Source organism: Pogona vitticeps, chromosome 4 (assembly GCF_051106095.1).
Source record: "Pogona vitticeps strain Pit_001003342236 chromosome 4, PviZW2.1, whole genome shotgun sequence".
Taxonomy (NCBI): domain Eukaryota; kingdom Metazoa; phylum Chordata; class Lepidosauria; order Squamata; family Agamidae; genus Pogona; species Pogona vitticeps.
In genome coordinates, this window is record NC_135786.1 from 25,856,819 (window position 1) to 25,876,061 (window position 19,243).

Below are 19,243 nucleotides of genomic sequence, written 5' to 3' on the forward strand. Positions count from 1 at the left end.
AACTTAAGTGGTTGGTTGGCTGGCTGGCTGACTGGCAGGCAAGCCCGGGATGCTACTGACTCCCCAGTTTAAATAACTAAGTAACGTACATCTTGATGGGTCATGCTGCCTAGGAAATCTGGATGTTGTAGTATGAAGAAGTTACATTTTTATCCCTAGTGGGTTTTTTCATACTTTGGGCACTTCATGAGAAGACAAGATTCTCTGGAAAAGACAATAGTGCTGGGAAAGGATGAAGGTGGCAGGAAAAGAGGAAGCCCAAATAGGAGATGGATTGACTCTGTAAAAGAAGCCACAGGCTTGAGTTTACAAAAGCTGAGAAGGGCTGTTGAGGACAGGACATTTTGGAGATTTCTCATTCATAGGGTCACCATGGGTCAGAGTTGACTTGATGGCACATAACAAGAACAAGAGTGGCCTTGTTTTGTCTTTCTTCATGTCAGAAGCATTGCAGTACAACCAATAAGTATATTGGGTAGTTTTCACTCAATAATAGGCAACACTGAAAGTGTTTGGGCAACTAGCATCAATGCATGTTGAGCAGCATAGAGTACACTGCCATAAGGATGAAGTTGCAAGGATGAAGTCACAAAGGACTGCTTCAGTGTGAAAATCCCACTTTCTTAGGTTCACCTTGGTTCAGCCAACTGCAGGCCATTTTCTTAGATACACCAGGGTGAGCACTGAACAGAGAAAGTGATGATGAGAGGGAGAAAAATGGGCAGACCAGCTGGAGGGGGAGAACCATTAAGAAATGGAAAGAAGAGAGATGGGGTGTAATTAATTGGTTTCTATCCTGGGCAAGAAATCATGAAACACATTAAGATACAGAAAGCTAGAATACTTCATTTACTGTATGTAATGAAAAATGAGAAGAACAGATTGTTACCGCTGACCATCCAAAGCACACAGAGGAGAACTTCATTGAAGAACCTTAGAGGGTAGCCTGGATGCAACACCACATCATTGTTTAGAGTTGCTGCCTCCAAAACTAGAATAGCTAGATTGCAATCTTACATTCAATAGGAGAGGAGGAGGAGGAGGAGGAGGAGGAGGAGGAGGAGGAGGAGGAAGATTGGAATTAGCAAGATGTAGGTTCCAGTTCCCAGTTAATCACTAAGATGCCTAGGTGACCTTCAGCCAATCACTCTCAGCCTAAGCTAGATCATGGGGCTTTTGCGATCCTATGAGGAGGAGAATCCTTTGGAATTTGTTAGAAGGAAGATGGGATATAAGTGTAACTAACTAATGGTGACGATGACGATGATTCAAAATGCCACTCGTTTTGATTAGCATCTGTGGTGGCCCTTTCTATTTGTTCAACTTCTGAATGCTTTATACATAGCTAATGTCATGGCCTTGATGCATGATTTGCATGCCTGATCTGCCCATGTCATAGAAGATTCAAAACATGCATAAAAGGATCTGATTATGAGCATTCACATATATCCAGGGTTTTTGGCCCTGACATTCTAAACCTAACTTTCAAAAATGTATACAGTGGAATGTCGTTTTTGCACACCTGTGCTCCAAAATATCCTACAGATATTAAAAATGGGTATCAGTGGGATACAGCTCAGTGTCACTCACTTTGCAAACAAGAATGGATCGTGTGGGCCATTGGTTTGAGATACTGAGTAAATAACCTGGCTGAAACCTGAGTGCAGGCAATCATCCAGTGTTATTTCTTTATGTCTTAGTTCATCTGGGAATAAATCAGTGTGTGGGGCCAATAATGTGCAGCCCTCGTTTATTTCAAATTCTGTTAAAGATTTGGGGTGTCTTGTCTGTCTGGGCATATTTCCAATTTATAATCATCATCATCATGCGCTGTCAAGTCAGTTCTGACTTATGGTGACCCTTTTCAGAGTTTTTTAGGTAGAGAGTACATAAAAGTGGTTAACCATTCCCTTCTTCTGGGGGCATCCTAGGACTGTGCAGCTTGTCTAAGGCCACACAGGCTGGTTCTTCTAGGAATGCTCAGCATGGAATTGAATTCCCAATCTCTGGTTCCACAGCCAAATACTTATCTCACTGAACTATCCAGTCAGATTTTAAAGCATTGGGTCTCCATGTCTTTGGCTTGCAAATTTCCTTGCACACCAAACTACTTTGCATTTGGGATACTTCCTCTGAAAAAGGACTGGCTGATTTTAAGCTGCAGCCGCATAAATCAGAATGAACAGGAGGAATCATCTGTGCAAGTGTGAAGGGAATCTGACCCAGAACCTGCTGAACTGCATGGAGTTCCTACAAAAATAAACAGGCATGTTTGCCCTATCTCAAAAGGCTTGATTGGCCAATGCATGGACTTGATGTTAATAGCACTTCCATTTTTTAATTATTTAAAATTTTTTTTACAGTGATGTGTTTAATTGCATGGAATTTTTAAGCAGGTCAGAATCATGTTTCATTTTAATTTGTCTTTGGCTCTTCATGTTCATGCTTGCGCAGGAGAAGGTGGCAAGGAAAGATGTGCTCAGATGGAAATATTGATCATGAAATGTGTCTATCAAATTCTAACTTTATATAATTGAAAGATTATTCACACCTCCTTGGTCTTTTATCTACACTCCTCAATAGTCAGGGAGGGGTTTGTTTTTCTCCTTTATTCCACTGTTGGTACGTGTTTGGAAACACTGGCCAAAATTCTATTAGTTTTGCCCACAGCCATAAACACAATCAGCATAAATCTCACTGGCAAATTGCCACAAGTTAAGAAGTCGGTGTAGGGCATTTGCTCGTGTGCACTGAATGCCACCACTCAGCACACAATAGGAAATATCTGTGTGAACTTTATAACTTGCAGCAGTTCACTGCTGAGATTTATACTGATGGCATCATGCCAGTCTAAACATGTAACAGGCCATTCTTTAACAATGGAGATAAATAATAAGAATGGCTGGAGCAGTGGGTACAAGAAAATCTTGCTCAGCAGCGTAAGAAGCAGAAACCTTATAAGAATTCTTTTTTCATATGATGGTAGGACATCTCATCTAGTGAATTTATGGCTTGGTTTATGTTGTTTATTTGCAAATACTGTAGGACTGCTGTATCTGCAATGAGTTGGTTTCAAGCCTCCCCCATGGATGGTAAAACCACAGATATTAGCAAACACATAGTGAACACTCTGCTTTTAAACTTATGATAGATTAGAATAATCAGCTGGTTCCATTGATCCTTCTGATGCCTCCCACAGCTGGTTCTCTGGGGTTTTTCAGTCCAGTTCTTGAGGCTATCAATATCTTTTTGAATGTTGTTTCTGTCTTCCCAGGTATTAGCTATTCCGCCCAATTCTGTGTCATCTACACCCCTCATCCAAACAAAGTTTAGGGATATTCAAACTCCTTCTGAGCTGAAGACATAACATGGTGTAGGTACGATGAAATAATAAGAGTACAATAGTTAAAGCTTTGTGTGGGTTCCATAAAATAAATGACAAAAGGAAATGAATGCCCTCTAATCTTAAACACATACCATGTGGCAGAAGAAGTTAAATTCCCATGACTAACTGCCCATTCATTTTGCAGAATGTAAATTTAAACCAGATGATAGGTTTTGGGTGGTCATCTCAGGATTTGAAATAATGTGACATCAAAATAATTCAGCAAAATGTTTATGCACAAATAGATGTTTGAGGAATGTTGAAAGGACAAAGTAAATTTGAACTACGGATTTGGCATCCAGAGGCACAGAGTTTAAATCATACGTCAGAAGATAAACCAGAACTTGGTAACATTCTTGTTACTTTTTGGACTACAACCCCCAGAATCTCCTAGGGTCATCAGTCTGGTGACCGGCATCTCCAGTGAGGTATTGGCAAATCTTCTAGGAAATAGTTCCCCTTTTCTGGTGAAGGCAATACTGAGCTACAGTATATCACAGAAGTGAGTACACCTCCTCACATTTCATAAATATTTTAGTATATCTTTTCATGTGACAACACTGAAGAAATGACACTTGGCTACAATATAAAGCAGTAAGTATACAGCTTGTATAATACTGTAAGTGTGCTGTCCCCTAAAGTAACGCAACACACAGCCATTAATGTCTAAACCGCTGGCAACAAAAGTGAGTACACCGCTAAGTGACAATGTCCAAATTGGGCACCAAGTATCTATATTTTGTATGGCCACCATTATTTTCCAGCGCTGCCTTAACCCTGTTGGGCATAGCGTTCACCAGAGCTTCACAGGTTGCCACTGGAGTCCTCTTCCACTCCTCCATGATGACATCACAGAGCTGGTGGATGTTAGAGACCTTGAACACCTCCACCTTCCATTTCAGGATGCCCCACAGATGCTCAATAGGGTTTAGGGTTTAGGTCTGGAGACATGCTTGGCCAATCCATCACCCTTACCCTTGGCTTCTTTAGCAAGGCAGTAGCCATTTTGGAGGTGTGTTTGCTGGCAGCACTCATACGTCTGTTTCCCAAAGCCAACCTCTGGATGTGATGCTGAGCACAGGCACTCAACTTCTTTGGTCGACCATGGCAAGGCCTATTCTGAGTGGAACCTGTCCTGTTAAACCGCTGTATGGTCTTGGCCACTGTGCTGCAGCTCAATTTCAGGGTTTTGGCAATCTTCTTGCAGCCTAGGCCATCTTTATGTGGAGCAACAATTCGTTTTTTCAGATCCTCAGATAGTTTATTATCATGAGGTGCCATGACCAGTCTGAGAGAGTGAGAGCGATAACACCTGCTCCCACTTCACACCTGAGACTGGTGACACTAACGGGTCTCATGACACCAGGGAGGGAAAACGGCTACTTTTGCCCAATTTGGACATTGTCACTTAGGGGTATACTATACTCCCTTTTGTTGCCAGCGGTTTAGACATTAATGGTTGTGTGTTCCATTATTTTGAGGGGACGGCACATTTACACTGCTATACAAGCTGTATACTCACTGCTTTATATTGTAGTAAAGTGTACAAGTGTCATTTCTTCAGTGTTGTCACATGCAAAGATATACTAAAATATTTATGAAATGTGAAGGTGTGTACTCACTTCTGTGATATACTGTATATGGACCAATGTTTGAATGACTCTCAAGCAAATTTCTAGGTAGTTGAAACTGAAACAGCTGTCAGAATCTGAATTCAAGTGGACAACTGCAGCACCATAGAAAAACAGGTGTCTTCAGGTAGTAGCAGGCATGGAAACCGGAAAGCAGGATCCTTCGGTTCCTTGAATAGGAGAGAGGCAGAAAATAAATCCATCCAAGCAAGCAAGCAATACAAAGTATTGGCCAAAATTTGTTAATGAGACTTATAAAGCGTATGGCTGGTAACATAATCAGTCACAGCTTTTTTATTTTTATTATTTCAAAAGTAAAACAAACTTAACAAGAACAAAATGACTGAGAAGGCAATACAATGGAACAAGATACAGAAGCAAAGTAGTAATCTCAAAAAGGAAAAGGAAAAGAGAAAAGAAAAGAGAAAGAAGGGGGGAAGAAGGAAGGAAAAGATACTGAGATCTGATATTTAAAATTGTATCTGCACATCATTGTTCTCTGTAGATCATGCATTCATATTTGTTTATTTATTTGGCTTATATACTGCCCCTCTGCTGGACACACCAATATGGGTGGTTTGCAAATTAAAAATATGTCAATACTGTTGTAGCGCTCTCCATCCATCAAGTTATTGGGTATGGGCATTTGTCTTTCCAACCTGTATATGCTTCTTTGCAACACTGAGAACACTGAGTCAACACTGAGTCAAATCATCTCAATGGCAGTAACTTTTGGAAAATCAGAAATGCTTAGTTTACAAAAATGGCTTATGACATTGTCAGCCTTACATGGTGTAAGTTATGCTGCTGGTTTTTAGCCATTGTATAATTTGCAAACTAGCAAAACAGTACAGTAATAGTGGAACAGTTTGAATTACATTTTCAAAATGATGCATATGGAAATCAGTTTTATCATGTATTCCATTTATACCCCACCTTTCCTCCGCAAAGTAGCACCCAGGGCTGTTTCCAGTCTCTATAAAACTATTTTTAAAAAAGAAAGAAAGAAACCAATTTTACCACAAAATCTTTAGAATAAAATAAAACCAACACAACCATAAAAACCAATTAAGTGCAGAGCTAAAGCACAGTAAATTAAAAATTGGCTGAAATCTTGTTGCACAGTTATGCAAACAACGTAACTTTTAGATGCCAACTGCTGTAAATTTTTAAAAAATCTTGATAGATATAATCTGTTACACATTGAGACACATGACTCAGTATGCAAAAGATAGTGTTTGTGAAGGTTTCGTAATTTAATAGCAGTTTGCTTCCAAAAGTAATGTTGCTTGCATAACTACACAACAGGATTTCAGCCACTATGTGCCAGTTTTGTTATTCTAAAAATGTCTTTTTACACTATTCTGAATAGCAGTGAGAATAATAATTGACTGCAGTTCTGAAAGGGGGGCATGACACAAGAGGAGCAACACACAGGAGAAAGCCCTCTCCTGTGTGTCTACTATGGTGGCCTCTACAAATGTAGCTATTGAAGGCTTCTCTTGAAAATCCTGACATCTGAACATGTTCCTAATGAGCTAGATAGTTGAGATAAGCAGGGTATGAGCAATTTTAGGGATTTAAAGGTTAAAATAAATATCTTAAATTGGGTGTTAAAATGAAAACAAAAGTATTGTGGGTGAAGTTCACAACTCATGGCGAAATGTTTTGCTCTGTATCCAAGAAAGTGAATTTTGATCCATGAAAGCTCCAGTGGAGTACACCTGTTAGTGCACCATACTTTTTAATATTAGATACACCAGTTTGAATTTGATGTGTCCTTTTGGCAAAAAAAGGGGGCCAAGATCCAGGAGAGTGCAAAGGATGAATTTCAGCACCAGCAAAGTATCTGTCTTTTTCCAGCACAGCTATTAAAGGTACAGAAGCACTGTCCTCTTTTGTACCTGCCTACCCTGCTTTGACCCCTCTTAACAATGTCTGTTTGTCCAGCTGTATTTAGACAAATCCAGCTGCCAGAGAGTGCTTGGAACACAGCAAAAAGATACAGCGGGATCAAAGCTGTCATTACAAGAATTGAGAAGGAGAGTAATTTGCAAGTGCAAAACGTATCAAAGAAGAGTTCGCCCAGCTTTGACATTTTTGAACTGAAACCAGCATCTGGTAAATTTAGGCCACTAAGCCAAATCAGTTCATAGTACATGATGTGCAACACAAGCCCTCACATGTTTACTCAGAAATAAGCCCCTTTGTTCTCAGTGGGGTTTTCTCCTAGGGGTGTGTGCCCAGGAGTTCAGTCTTGTGGTTCATACATATCTAAGTTTTTGACTTACATCAACGGTTCTACTCTGCTGCTCTTTGTATAGATCCAATCCAGAGCAAGCTGACCCCCTCCGAGACAGAGTGCGCAGACATCTCCAATTTCCATCCAATCATACAGTGCTGATCCTGCATGCAAAGGTGGCTCAGAAATCGTATGGCAATGAAAAAAGGTAGGAAATCATCTTTAGCTTTCTGAATGCCACAGAGGTCTCTGCAGTAGAGAAACAACACAGATGTGTATGTGTACATACGTACATGCATTGAACATGAAGTGCTTTGTGTATCTCTTCATTTTTCCAGTTAATTTATGCCCACATCTGTTTTCCCAAATAGCTGAATGCCTTTCCTTACATTCCTTACACTAACTTCCCATTATCTCACAAGCGCATGAGGCTGTCCAGATGTTAGTCCACAGTCCTCATCAGCCATCCACAAATCACAAGAAGAAGAAACTGTGGGAGGTGCAGACCCTCAGCATCAGGAGGACCACGAGAGAGAGAGAGAGAGAGAGAGAGAGAGAGAGAGCAGAAATTTCTGGCTCCATCAGGACAACAGAAGCACAGTCATACCTCAGGTGTCACGTTATCAGTTGATGCTTGTTGGTGACACTGTGATGACCTGAAAGGGATTCTTGTTTATTTTGGTAGATCTTAAAAGCAACACTTTCTGGGATTTTTGACTCCCAGGATCTCCCAACCATTATGACCAGTGTCTGTGCTTAGTGGGAAATCTGAGGTGTCAAAAAAGAGTGACTTTTCCACATTCTCTTTTTTTGCATGCAAAACAGGTTTTTTTGTGCTTGAGTGAGAACCTGGCAGTATTGCTTTCATGAATGGCATTAGTCAGTCCAAAAGCATTGGTTGGAAAGAGGGTTTTTTGCTTACCTCTGCCTGGGGAAGAAGAAGTCACCCAGAGTTTTCTGTGCCATCACAGGGTGAGTCCTGATTTCCAGTTGGAGCTGGTACCTGGTAGATGGATAAAAAGTAGTTGCTCAGCTGAAATGAAGAAGTTTCAGGCGTCTTCTCCAGGGTGGTTTTCACGTCTTCTTTAGCACATGAGAACCCTCCTGAAAGACCTGTGTGCACAAATTGCTCTGGAGTCCTGCCTTATTTCTTGATGGGATCAAAATTTTCCTGGTGCTATTGTTGTCTCATATGTTATAATTGTCTTTGGTCAGCTTGTCCAGCCATGCAACTTGCCAAACACAAAACAAATCCCAAACAACTCATTCATGTTGCTTTTGGACTAACCACTGCAGCTGCCCTGATCAAACTGTTTGGGGAACTGCGGAAGCCACCTACCTTTTCTGTCAGGAGATGAGTGATGGTCACTCCCAGCACCTTTTGTAACAATTCAGAACACCCTGGTTGGTGCCTGATGTCCAAAAAGAAAGAACACTTTTTGGCTATGTGAGAATTTGGAGAAAAACATTGTTCAGAAGGATAGATTTTCTTCCTTGATGAGGACAGAACTTGGAATGTTACATTTTTAAAGGAACTCACTGCATTGTGTGTTCTTTCCTGGCATAGTGCCATCATCTGCCATTATTGTGATCTTGTTGTACAAGTAATTTTTTACATTGCATATAAATAAAACATTGTGTTATTACCAGCAGGACAGGAAAATACAAAGACACCCTGGTTCCTGCTATGGACCAATTCTTCTTTTGCATCTTGGCAATATTTATAAAAAGATAACTTTCCTGGTCATGTAGGACTGATAAGAGTAATAACATAAAACATGGAGGGGAAAGCCTCTAAAAATGCCTTAAATTCCCCTTAAAGTAACTTTTGAAAACAACTAGATATAATTTGTTAACAACCTAAAAGGTCATTTTGTAAATAATACAGTAGGACCCTCTTATCCACAGGATCAGTATCCACTGATTCATTTATCCATATTCTGAAAATATTAAAAATATTTTTAAAAATCCAGAAAAAATATTTTCATATGTATTACCAGAACCAGACATAGCATAGTCTCTGGCCCTGTCTAATGGCTAGTTTTAGTAATTCATGTGAAAATAATTTTGTTCTACTTTTTTTTCTTTTACCATGCTTTCCCAATGACTGACAGACAGACAGACAGACAGACAGACAGACAGACAGACAGACAGACAGATAGATAGATAGATAGATAGATAGATAGATAGTGTTTGCTGTTATCCCCAGCAGATATGAATGTCCTACAGTAATTACATTACTTGGTACCCAATAAGAAACTAGTTACAGGTAACTTGCTACCCAATAAGAAACTAGTTACAGGTAACTTGCTACCCAATAAGAAACTAGTTATAGGTGACTTCCAAGGTGTGAGAGAAGATGATTTGATATTGTTTTTTTTTTTAACTAGAACTCCCAGAATTTAATGAGCTTGAGTCCAAAAATTAAGTTCCCAAGCTTGGGTGTTACTTTGCTACGTGAACACGTTGACTGATCTTTTTTCCACCACAGTATTCAAACTCAAGCTGCCTATTCCTCTTATCCTACTATCCCCTTTCCCTGTAAAACAGAAGCACTAGAATGTCCCAGAAGCTGGTTTAGATCACAGGTGAAGAGATCTATCAGTCACCTTTTTTTTTCTCCTGCAGACAAAAAGTATGTCCAATTGCCACATGTTTTGAAAGGTGGTATAATTCCAAGCTTTTTTGGTTACTTGTGCTCTAACACAAAGTGTCTTTAAACACTGGATTTTTTTTGTTGTTTTCTTTTGGCCAAATAGTAGGAGAAATCAGTTAACAATTGGCCCTAAATCTGCAAGTTAAAGTTTGAATGAGTCAACGTAAGTCCTACTATGCAACTAATTTCTTCAAAAATATTGCTGTGGCTCAGGAGCGTGAAACCACACATTCTGATTCCCCCCCCCCTTATAACTAATGTTTTATGTAGTACCAATGCAGCATGAATCCCACCCATTCACATTAATTTAAAAACAGTGGAAACCCAAATAAAATACAGGAAAAGCATGTTTCTAAATCTTTGGACCTCAGTTTATTTGTGTTGGTCAAAGGATCTGGCTGTGAATGTAAACTCTGTTCTCAACCTGTTGAGACTTCAGCATTCCAGTCTGAGAAAGTCAGAGGGACAAGTTCTCCTTCTGGTCAAAGAGAAATGAAGAAATGAGCAATTTCCTCCTGTATAATTTCCACCATCTACTATGGGGCAAACCTGTTAGCTTATGGAGCCCCTGAACAATCTGGCTTGAGACAGTTGTTCAGAGTGGCATAATGGCAAAGGATACCTTTACCTGGTTCTTGTTGTTAACGTGCTGTAAAGTCAGAACCAACTTATAGCAACCTTAATAGGGCTTTCAAGGTAAGTAAGATATTTAAGAAGTGGTTTCTCCAGTTCCACACCCTCAGTGAGTTTCCATGGCTGAATGGGGATTCAAATCCTGGTTTCCTACTCTATCCACTACACCACACTGGATACCCAGTTCAAAGCAGATTTGACAGATGGTTGTCTGATTTTCTCCTCAAGGCCTCCAGCGTTGGAGCAATTGCCACCTGCCAGGGGTAATTGGCAGGGATGTTGGCAAGTCTTTGAGTCTGGGTGCCAAGTCTGGGTCCGAGTCCAAGTCTGAATCTTTGGTACCAAGTTCCAAGTCTGAGCCTGAGTTTTTAGTCCCAAGGCTCAAGTCCAGGTCTGAGTCTTTGGTACCAAGTCCCAAGCCCCAAATCTGAGTCCCTATGAAAAACAAGCTTTTCTTCCTAGGAAAAGGGGTGAGTGTGTTTCTGAGTCATGAGTCAAGTCCAAGTCACTGAAAAGAAAAACTTGAGTCAAGTCACTGATGCAACTTGAATCTGACTTGACACTGAGTCCCATGACTGAAATCCCCATCCCTGGTAATTGGGTTCCATTGTTGTACTGCTCTAACAGTTAAGACATTTTTCTGGATATTCAACCAAAATGTGGCTTCCTGTTAATTTAAGCCCATTATCATGTGCCCTGCATGGTGGGATGATCAAGAACAAATCCTGCCCCCTCCTCAGTATGACAATCTTTCAAGCTTTTGAAAAGTGTTATCATATCTCCCCCTCAGTCTCCTTTTCTCAAGGCCAAACATGCCCAGTTCTTTCATTGTTTTCTCATAGGGCTTGGTTTCCTGATCATCCTTATTGCCCCTCTCTGAACTTTTTCCAGTCTGTCAACATCCTTCTTAATGTGCAGTGCCCAGAATTGGCTTCCTGAGATGCTAGACCTTTGCTGTGTTCCAGGTCGGAACTTCTGCATGAAACAGCTACATTTGTAAAAGGTGCTATAAGTTGACACTCTTGATCATAGAAAATCCACTAGTGTTATTTTGCTTGCATTAGTGATTCTCCCATTGTTCAGCAAAATTCACTAGCAATGTATTTTTTTTCCAATAATAGGAATGTTGCACTTTTTTTACAGTAATACTCCTGTCAGCCTTTAGGAAGATTACTCTTTTGGACTTCAATTCCAAGAACTTCCAGCTGGCATGAAACAAAATATTTGCTTTTCTCATCAGGTTTTTCTGCCCACCACCTTGCGTGTACCTCACTGGACCAGGCTGGAAACAAAAGAAAGAAGAGATCAAAGGTATAATCCAGCGGGAAAACATAAGAATAGAATTGCACAGGACACATTTCTGCCTCCAGTGACAGAACCTAGGTTTTCAGAAGAAGAAGCAATAGAGATATGCCTTATCTAGAAGAACTGATTCATTTCAGCCACACTGGCCACACTGATGCTAGCTGTAGCTGGGTTTAATTCCAAAGGAACAGAATTAAATTGAGGAGGTTATGTGGGAGAACTTCTAGGATGTCTCTTGAGAGCTAAATGTCCTCAGGGATAATCTGTCCATGGAGAGAGGAGAGAGCCAGAGCTTAAGATAGGCGATGTCACCCCATTTCTCTCTCTATTTCCACCACCATCTTCTTTACTCTCTGCCACCTCCTTTTACCCCCTCTTATATGCTGCCTGCCCAACAGGTTGCTAGGGAAAGGAGAGATCCCTCCCGGGGAGACTTGAACTGATTACTTGCAGAAGGCTTTTGTAATTTGACCCACCCCAGCTCCACACCAAAGCAGGTCAAGAAGAAGGGAAACATCTTCTGGGCCTTGACTATGCAATTCTGTCACCCTACAAGAGGCTGGGAAACAAGGCGTTGGAAGAGGTTCCTGTGCAGCAGAGTCAGAATTACATAGTCATCTTTAAGCTTCATAAGACAGGGGACGCCTGTGTCCCTTTGGGCTCCTGCTTCACAAGGCTTAGCCAAGAGCAGTTGCTTCTTGGCCTTATCTGATATAGCCAAATATACTTTCTCCCCCACTGCACTATCACAAGTTGGTCAGGAAATGCCCTTATACCCTGTGTGGTTATCAGCAGTGGCTAAATGGCCCAGGTATAAATCAGACCCTCACCTCTGCCAGTAACTCACTCAATGGCCTTAGGCAAGCTTTTCTCTTTCAGGCTCAGCCTCTCCAGCTGCAGTCTATGGAATAATAATGATATCTTGATGTAGGGATTGTAAGGATTATGACAGAGTGATGCATATAAAATGCTCTGAGTACCTGAAAGCACTATACAAATATCAACTTCATGATCACAATCATCATCATCATTGCCCTTTTGCTTATTGCTGCTTTGCCCCACTAGGCATGTGATGGCCAGATAATGTTGAACTTCAGCTTATATCAGCCCTAGCTGTGAGCAATTGGTGGACTGGGATGGAGGGACACCTCACCAAAATTTCTGGGGAACATCCCTCTTGTCCTGATCCTGATCAATCACTGGCCTTCACTAATACAGCCAGTGGTGAAGGGCGGCAGGAGTTGTAGTCTGGCAACATCTCAAGGGTGACACGTTGGCTGTCTATCCCTCATACATGTAGTACCACAGCTAATACTTCCTTTGTTCAGCCTAAGGCTATCTCCGGTTTCCTACTCAGGACCAAAATAGACAGATTTGGCTTTGCCTTTGGAAGCAATAAGAGACCGATTCCTTTGGAGACCACCTTCAAAGCTATTCTGTTTGCAAAATCAGCCTGTAAGCAGAGCTCATTGTTCTTTCTCAATGGCTGTTGCTAAATAAAAGCTAATTTGCAGCTTCCAAAAAAAGTAAAGAAATTCACAAAAGAAACTTGCACATTCTTCACTGCTTAAGACAGCTCCGCTTCTAGTTCTAAAGCCCCTCTTTTAGTTTTGGCCAGGTCATGAAGAAAGTCAAGGGGAGATGTGTCTCCTTAAATCACGATTTACTTTGGCCTCTGCCAAAGTAATAGATGTGACATTCTTAACTACAGTGGGCATGGAGTATCCACACCCAACTAGTAGGATGAAAAAAAACCCACCATAAAGATCAGAGTAGTTGGGCTGCAGATGGGGCTTCCAGCTACAGGAAATGTGTTCCAACCACAAGGAGAGTTTTACAGTATCACGAATTGCTGACACATCAAAGGGCAGAAGTAGGTGCCAGTATTTCTTCTAAAAAAGAGAGATGTGGGTAGCATTGCTTTATTGAGAAACAGGACCTCAGTGCCTTCTGAGGTGAGGAATAAAGGCTACGATGTTCTGATCACAAAGACACTTCAAAATTCTTGGGGAGCTTGTGGATATACATTATCTGGTAGCAAATCAACCACAAGATTGGGTAATAACTTTACTGGGCCACTAGAATACAATTTAAAAGATGAGCTTCCTAAAGCAAAGCAAAATCAAAGTGTTCTGCTTATATGCCACCCCACAGTGCTTAAAGCACTTTTGGGCCAGTTTGCAATTTAATTATGCAGGCTACACATTGGACCCCCAGTCAGCTGGATATTCAGTTTACCAAACTCAGAAGGATAGGATGCTGAACCAACCTTGAGACGGCTATCTAAATCTGCTGAGATCGAATGCAGATTGTGAGCAGAGTTTTCACTGCAGTACTGCAGTTTAACCACTGTGCTGCAAAGCTCCTTTCAAGCTGTCATCAGGTTGGGCATTACAGAATTTGGGGTGGGAGAAGAAGGAGATCATGGACCACAATACTGGGTTTGTCCCCTGCTTTGTCTTAGTAGAAAAGTACACACTGGTTCACTAGGTATATCCCCGTTTTGAGTGCCACAATGGAAGAAAGGTGACATATAAACAAATAATTCCCGTAGTTTCTTGAATGTTTCACACATTACAGTGGAAGGATGGAAAGAGAGCCCAGGAGTAAGTGACATTCAGGCTTTTGACAATTCCAGGAGTTGTTATGATATCTCACCTCTTCTTGCTTTTCTAGCCAAAAATCTAACAGAGACCAGTTCCAAGGTTTGTGGGTATATAGGACTTGACAGCCTGGCTAGCAGTCAGGTAGAGACCCAGAAGTTAATCTTTGAGGAGCAGCCAGATTCCAAGGTAAGTTGCATACTGTACAGTGACTGTTCAAATGGGAGAAATAAATGTTATAATATAAAATCTAGTTCTGGATTTCAAAATGAGTGAGCCTTCCGATCTTCCAGATGGAGTTGGGGAAGTGAGTTTGTCAAGAATGAGAACGTTTATGAGTCTTAGTTCTGTCCACAATTGAGGGTTTGTGTGCTCATTCTTTCTTTTAAGCTAGTTATGGCTTTTGTTATTCTTTACTGCTAAGTTCAGTAATTGAGGGCATGATCCAATCAAATAAATTTATTTCAGTGGAAGAGCAAAGCATACACATACATAAGCTGTTTAAATCAGTAGGACATTGGTTGGATTGTGTCCATCCTGTCCTACTTACACAGTTTTAAAAAGTATTTTATATTCAGTAAATTGCTGTGAATTGTCACATCATGCATAGTAGAAATTGTCGGTTGTATAATGGTAGGCACTGAAACAAGCCCAAAGCAGACTTGCTGACATTGACCATTGTGTGAGTTTCGCGGTGAGCACTGAAACAAGTAAAAGCCGAACTATCTACTGGAGATGGTTGTTCTGGGTTTTTCGGGCTCTTTGGCCGTGTTCTGAAGGTTGTTCTTCCTGACGTTTCACCAGTCTCTGTGGCCAGCATCTTCAGAGGACAGCAACCTGTGCTGTCCTCTGAAGATGCCGGCCACAGAGACCGGTGAAACGTCAGGAAGAACAACCTTCAGAACATGGCCAAAGAGCCCGAAAAACCCAGAACAACCATTAGATCCCGGCCGTGAAAGCCTTTGCAAATATATCTACTGGAGACATTTCTCAAGAAAACAGTGTACAAAAGGAGATAACTCACTTAACTGCATGGAGTTCGATTCCCCACTGTTCTTCCCGGGGAAGAGCTAGCATGTGTGACTTCAGCGAAGCTACCCAGTCCCTGAGCAACACCAGAAAAAGGGAAGGTTAAATGTCTTCTGAGTACTTTATACCTAGAAAGCCCTGAGAAATTGGCTTGATGACATATAATTATATAATCAAATATAAATATTGCTCATTCTCATCTGGAGTATAGAGGTAATATACCATCCTTTTTAACTACCCTTTCATGATCCTTTTAACCATCTTCATAGCCATCTGTTTTAATTTATCCTGCTGGTTATTGTATTCATTTGAATGTATATATTATTTTACTTTTGCCGTGTTTTGATATTGTGTTGTTTATCTTGTTGTTAGCCACCCAGAGTGACCTGGCTGCCTGATGGTGCGGGGAATAAATAAATAAATAAATAAATAAATAAATAAATAAATAAATAAATAAATAAATAAATAAATAAATAAATAAATAAATAAATAAATAAATAAATAAATTAAATTAAATTAAATTAAATTAAATTAAATTAAATTAAATTAAATTAAATAAATTAAATAAATAAATAAATGTGTTAGGGGCATCATGAAGATTCATAAATTTTCATATTCTTGACCAAAAAAAATAAATAAAAATAAAAATAAAGGAATGGGGGGGTGCCTTGGCATAAGAAGACACCTTTCTGAGAAAAACTGTCAACTGCTGCAGGATTTTTCACTCGTGCATGAGAATGAAAAACAAGGGAGCAGCAGTATTAGTGAAAAAAAGTGGGATGTACCAAACCCCTTATATTTTGCACACACAAATTGTATTTGTGTAGTAAACCTTGTATTTTTCACAGGTTTCTTCTGCAAAAAGAACCCTTTTGAAATTATTACCACCTGGAGAAAAAAATAAACAAAAAATAAAATAAAAAATGTGTTCCCATATTTGCTTAGAAGGCTATTATACATGAGGAGGAAGGGTAGATTAAGAGTTCCACTTTCCACATGCATTAATTGGCACTGCATCTGAATGAGACCATCAGTACATGACTGCTGTGATTCAGATTACACATGCCATGATAGAATCCAGCCAAAGTGATCTGCATTAGTGCAACAGGCTATAGTCGGAAATATACCTCTCCATCTATCATGCAGTGTGAAGGAATGCTAGCTCAGAATCAAACGAGATAGCTCAATAAATCATAGTTTGGAAAAGTTACTTTTTGTATTATAACTCCCAGAATCTCTAGCCCACATCGCTCTTATAGGAGTAGTAACTAGGAAAAACAGAAGTTATTTCCAAACTTCTGCCTCTAGGCTAACAACTTTTCTGACCAGAGCAGGTGGAGACAGTGAATTTCACCCTTTCTTCCCATCATAATAGGGCTGAAATACTTTTTTTTGAAACTGTTGTTTGTATTGGGAGGAAACCCCAGAGCAAACAAGAGATCCCAAGAGGAAGATTTGCTTAGGACTACAGCCAGAAGAGAAGAATTTAAATCCCCTTTCCAACTGCTGTGACCATGCTAACTATCATCCTCTCAAGGCTATAATTTGCATTTTTAAATGTGCACATTAAATATGGAAGGGCATTTAAGGCATTTCTACTATGACCCTCTATAACATTAGGCTATTTTGGCAATGTTGTTGTTGTTGTCATTGTTGTCTTTGTCGTTATTATTATTCATTTGTTGTTGTTACATGATGTCAAGTCACCTTTAACTTATGGCAACTCTATAAATGACTGGCCTCCAAAACATCCTGTCATCAATAGCCATGCTTAAGTCTTGCAAACCCAAGTCTGTTACTCCCTTAATGGAATCTCGTATTCAGTCTTCCTCTTTCTGTGCAAAATGCACACCTCTGCACAACTGGATTTTTGTTAGTGGATAGGTGCTAGCATTGAGACCTAGCCACTCAAGAAGCAATTGCCACCTGAACGTGGCTGTTTAAGGTAAATTAATGAGAGACCTAAAGTGAAAACACAAAATACTTTTAGAACTGATGCATTGCTTCATCTCCCAGCTCTAGTGTTTCATGGTCATTTTTGGGAGCTGGGGAGGTGGAGAGACATAGGGGGCATGGAGGAAGGTGAACAGCATGGAGAATCAGGCAAAGAAGATGAGATGGCAGCGCAGTGGGATTATGAAGCAACGTTGCTCTTGCCTCCCCCTTATGTCAGCAGGAGGCTGAACAAAAGAAATTTTGTCGGTGGATTTGGGAAGTGGTAATTTTTTCTTCACAGAAGTATAAGAATAGTGAAATAATATGCTTCTTTTCGTCCGGTTGGATGAGCCCTATTTCTAAACAAGCCAGTATGGCTCAAAAACAAGAAACAGGCAACCAGCCAAGCTGTTTCTGCTGTACCTTCTAAATTCAGAGAAAAATGGCTGAGCTGTCCAATGAAAATGCTTTTCCAGATGGACCCTGTGATCTGACATGAAATCTGGATGTGCTGGAGAAACCTAAGACACAGTGGTAGCCTTTTCCACCCTTACTAGTTCTGATTCTTTATGAGTGGAAGAAAAAAAAACTTAGCCATATGGTACACGAGTAAAATAAAATACATCAGCCACCAAAATATTTTTTGAGAGAAACAGAGAGAAACAAGTAAGCTTTCAAATCCTTCAGGATTCTTTGCCCATTCTGTGACCACCAACAAATGATTCTGAAGGACTTGATAGCTTGGAGTTTCCCCCCCCCCGCCCTTTCCATTTTTATAAATATGTTTTGGTGTCCAATGAAGCCATTATTTAATTCTATTTTTTTATTTTAAGGATGGAGCCTCTCTGGAACCAATCTACCAGTATATTACCATCAGGTTAAAATAAAAGGCAGTCAGCTTCTATAAATGAATATATTATTTCTTTGGGACACCAAATGATTTACCGTTGGTATAAACCTGCCATTGGGTAAACAACAAATGTGACATCTTAATGTGGCTTTCACCAAGAGACAGCTGAAATAGTGTGCTTGGTGTCAGGGATTATCATACCCCAGGGAGATCGGCTAGTGCCCTGAATGGGAGGAGGCAACTCCCATCTTGAATTGTAAACTTCTAATGACTTGACAGCAGGAAGCTGTCTCATGGCTCCAGTCCATACTGCTCAAGAGAATAACAGACCTTTGATTTTAGCCCTGGGTTGCTTGAACACCCAAGTAATGGAAACTTACAAGAAGCCTGTCCTTAGACAGACAGTCTGTGCTGGGATAAAGTCTGGTCTAGGATCATCCAACAAATAATGCATGGCAATATACATGAAATGAAACTGAGACACTTGTGAGGGAAAACCCATTATGGGAACCTCCTACCCACACGAAGAGATGGCAATTTCCTTCTCATGCAGACTTCAGGCACTGCCACTAGCTTGGTTCTGTTATGCCCCAACTGGGAATTTTGTTATTTTTTATACTGTCCCTGAGGTTTGCAGCTGTATCCATTTTAATTTCCCACCTATTAATCTTCTAGCAACTGATCAGGCCTTGCTATTGCCATGCTTTGGTTCCGAAGGGGAAAAAAAACCTCTAGCCTTGTTTTCTTTAATCTGGTTTTACAGCAGCCATCTAGCATTTCAGTTTAATCTCATTTTATGTCTTTTTGCCTCAAGTATTTCATCTTATTCATTGCTATTGGAGTTTTGTTTTGAATAAAGCAAAGACTTGAAAGTGTGCATTGGATTGTGAGTTAAGCTGTACAGGTAGACGCAGATGAACAGTTGCCTCTTTTCCAGCACTGATCCTGACAGCAGCTGGGTGTTCATATTGTGG

General features: G+C 40.3%; 1 protein-coding gene across 2 annotated transcripts in view; it reads left to right on the forward strand.

The window, feature by feature from the left end:
• Positions 1-19,243, forward strand: part of RBPJL (recombination signal binding protein for immunoglobulin kappa J region like) — a 54,739-nt gene that overhangs the window by 18,814 nt on the left and 16,682 nt on the right. For both annotated transcript variants that reach the window (XM_072996938.2, XM_020789277.3), the window contains exons 3-5: positions 7,341-7,466; positions 11,788-11,858; positions 14,529-14,644. In XM_072996938.2, coding sequence (XP_072853039.2) covers positions 7,341-7,466; positions 11,788-11,858; positions 14,529-14,644 — 313 coding nt within the window. The remainder of the gene's footprint in view (positions 1-7,340; positions 7,467-11,787; positions 11,859-14,528; positions 14,645-19,243) is intronic.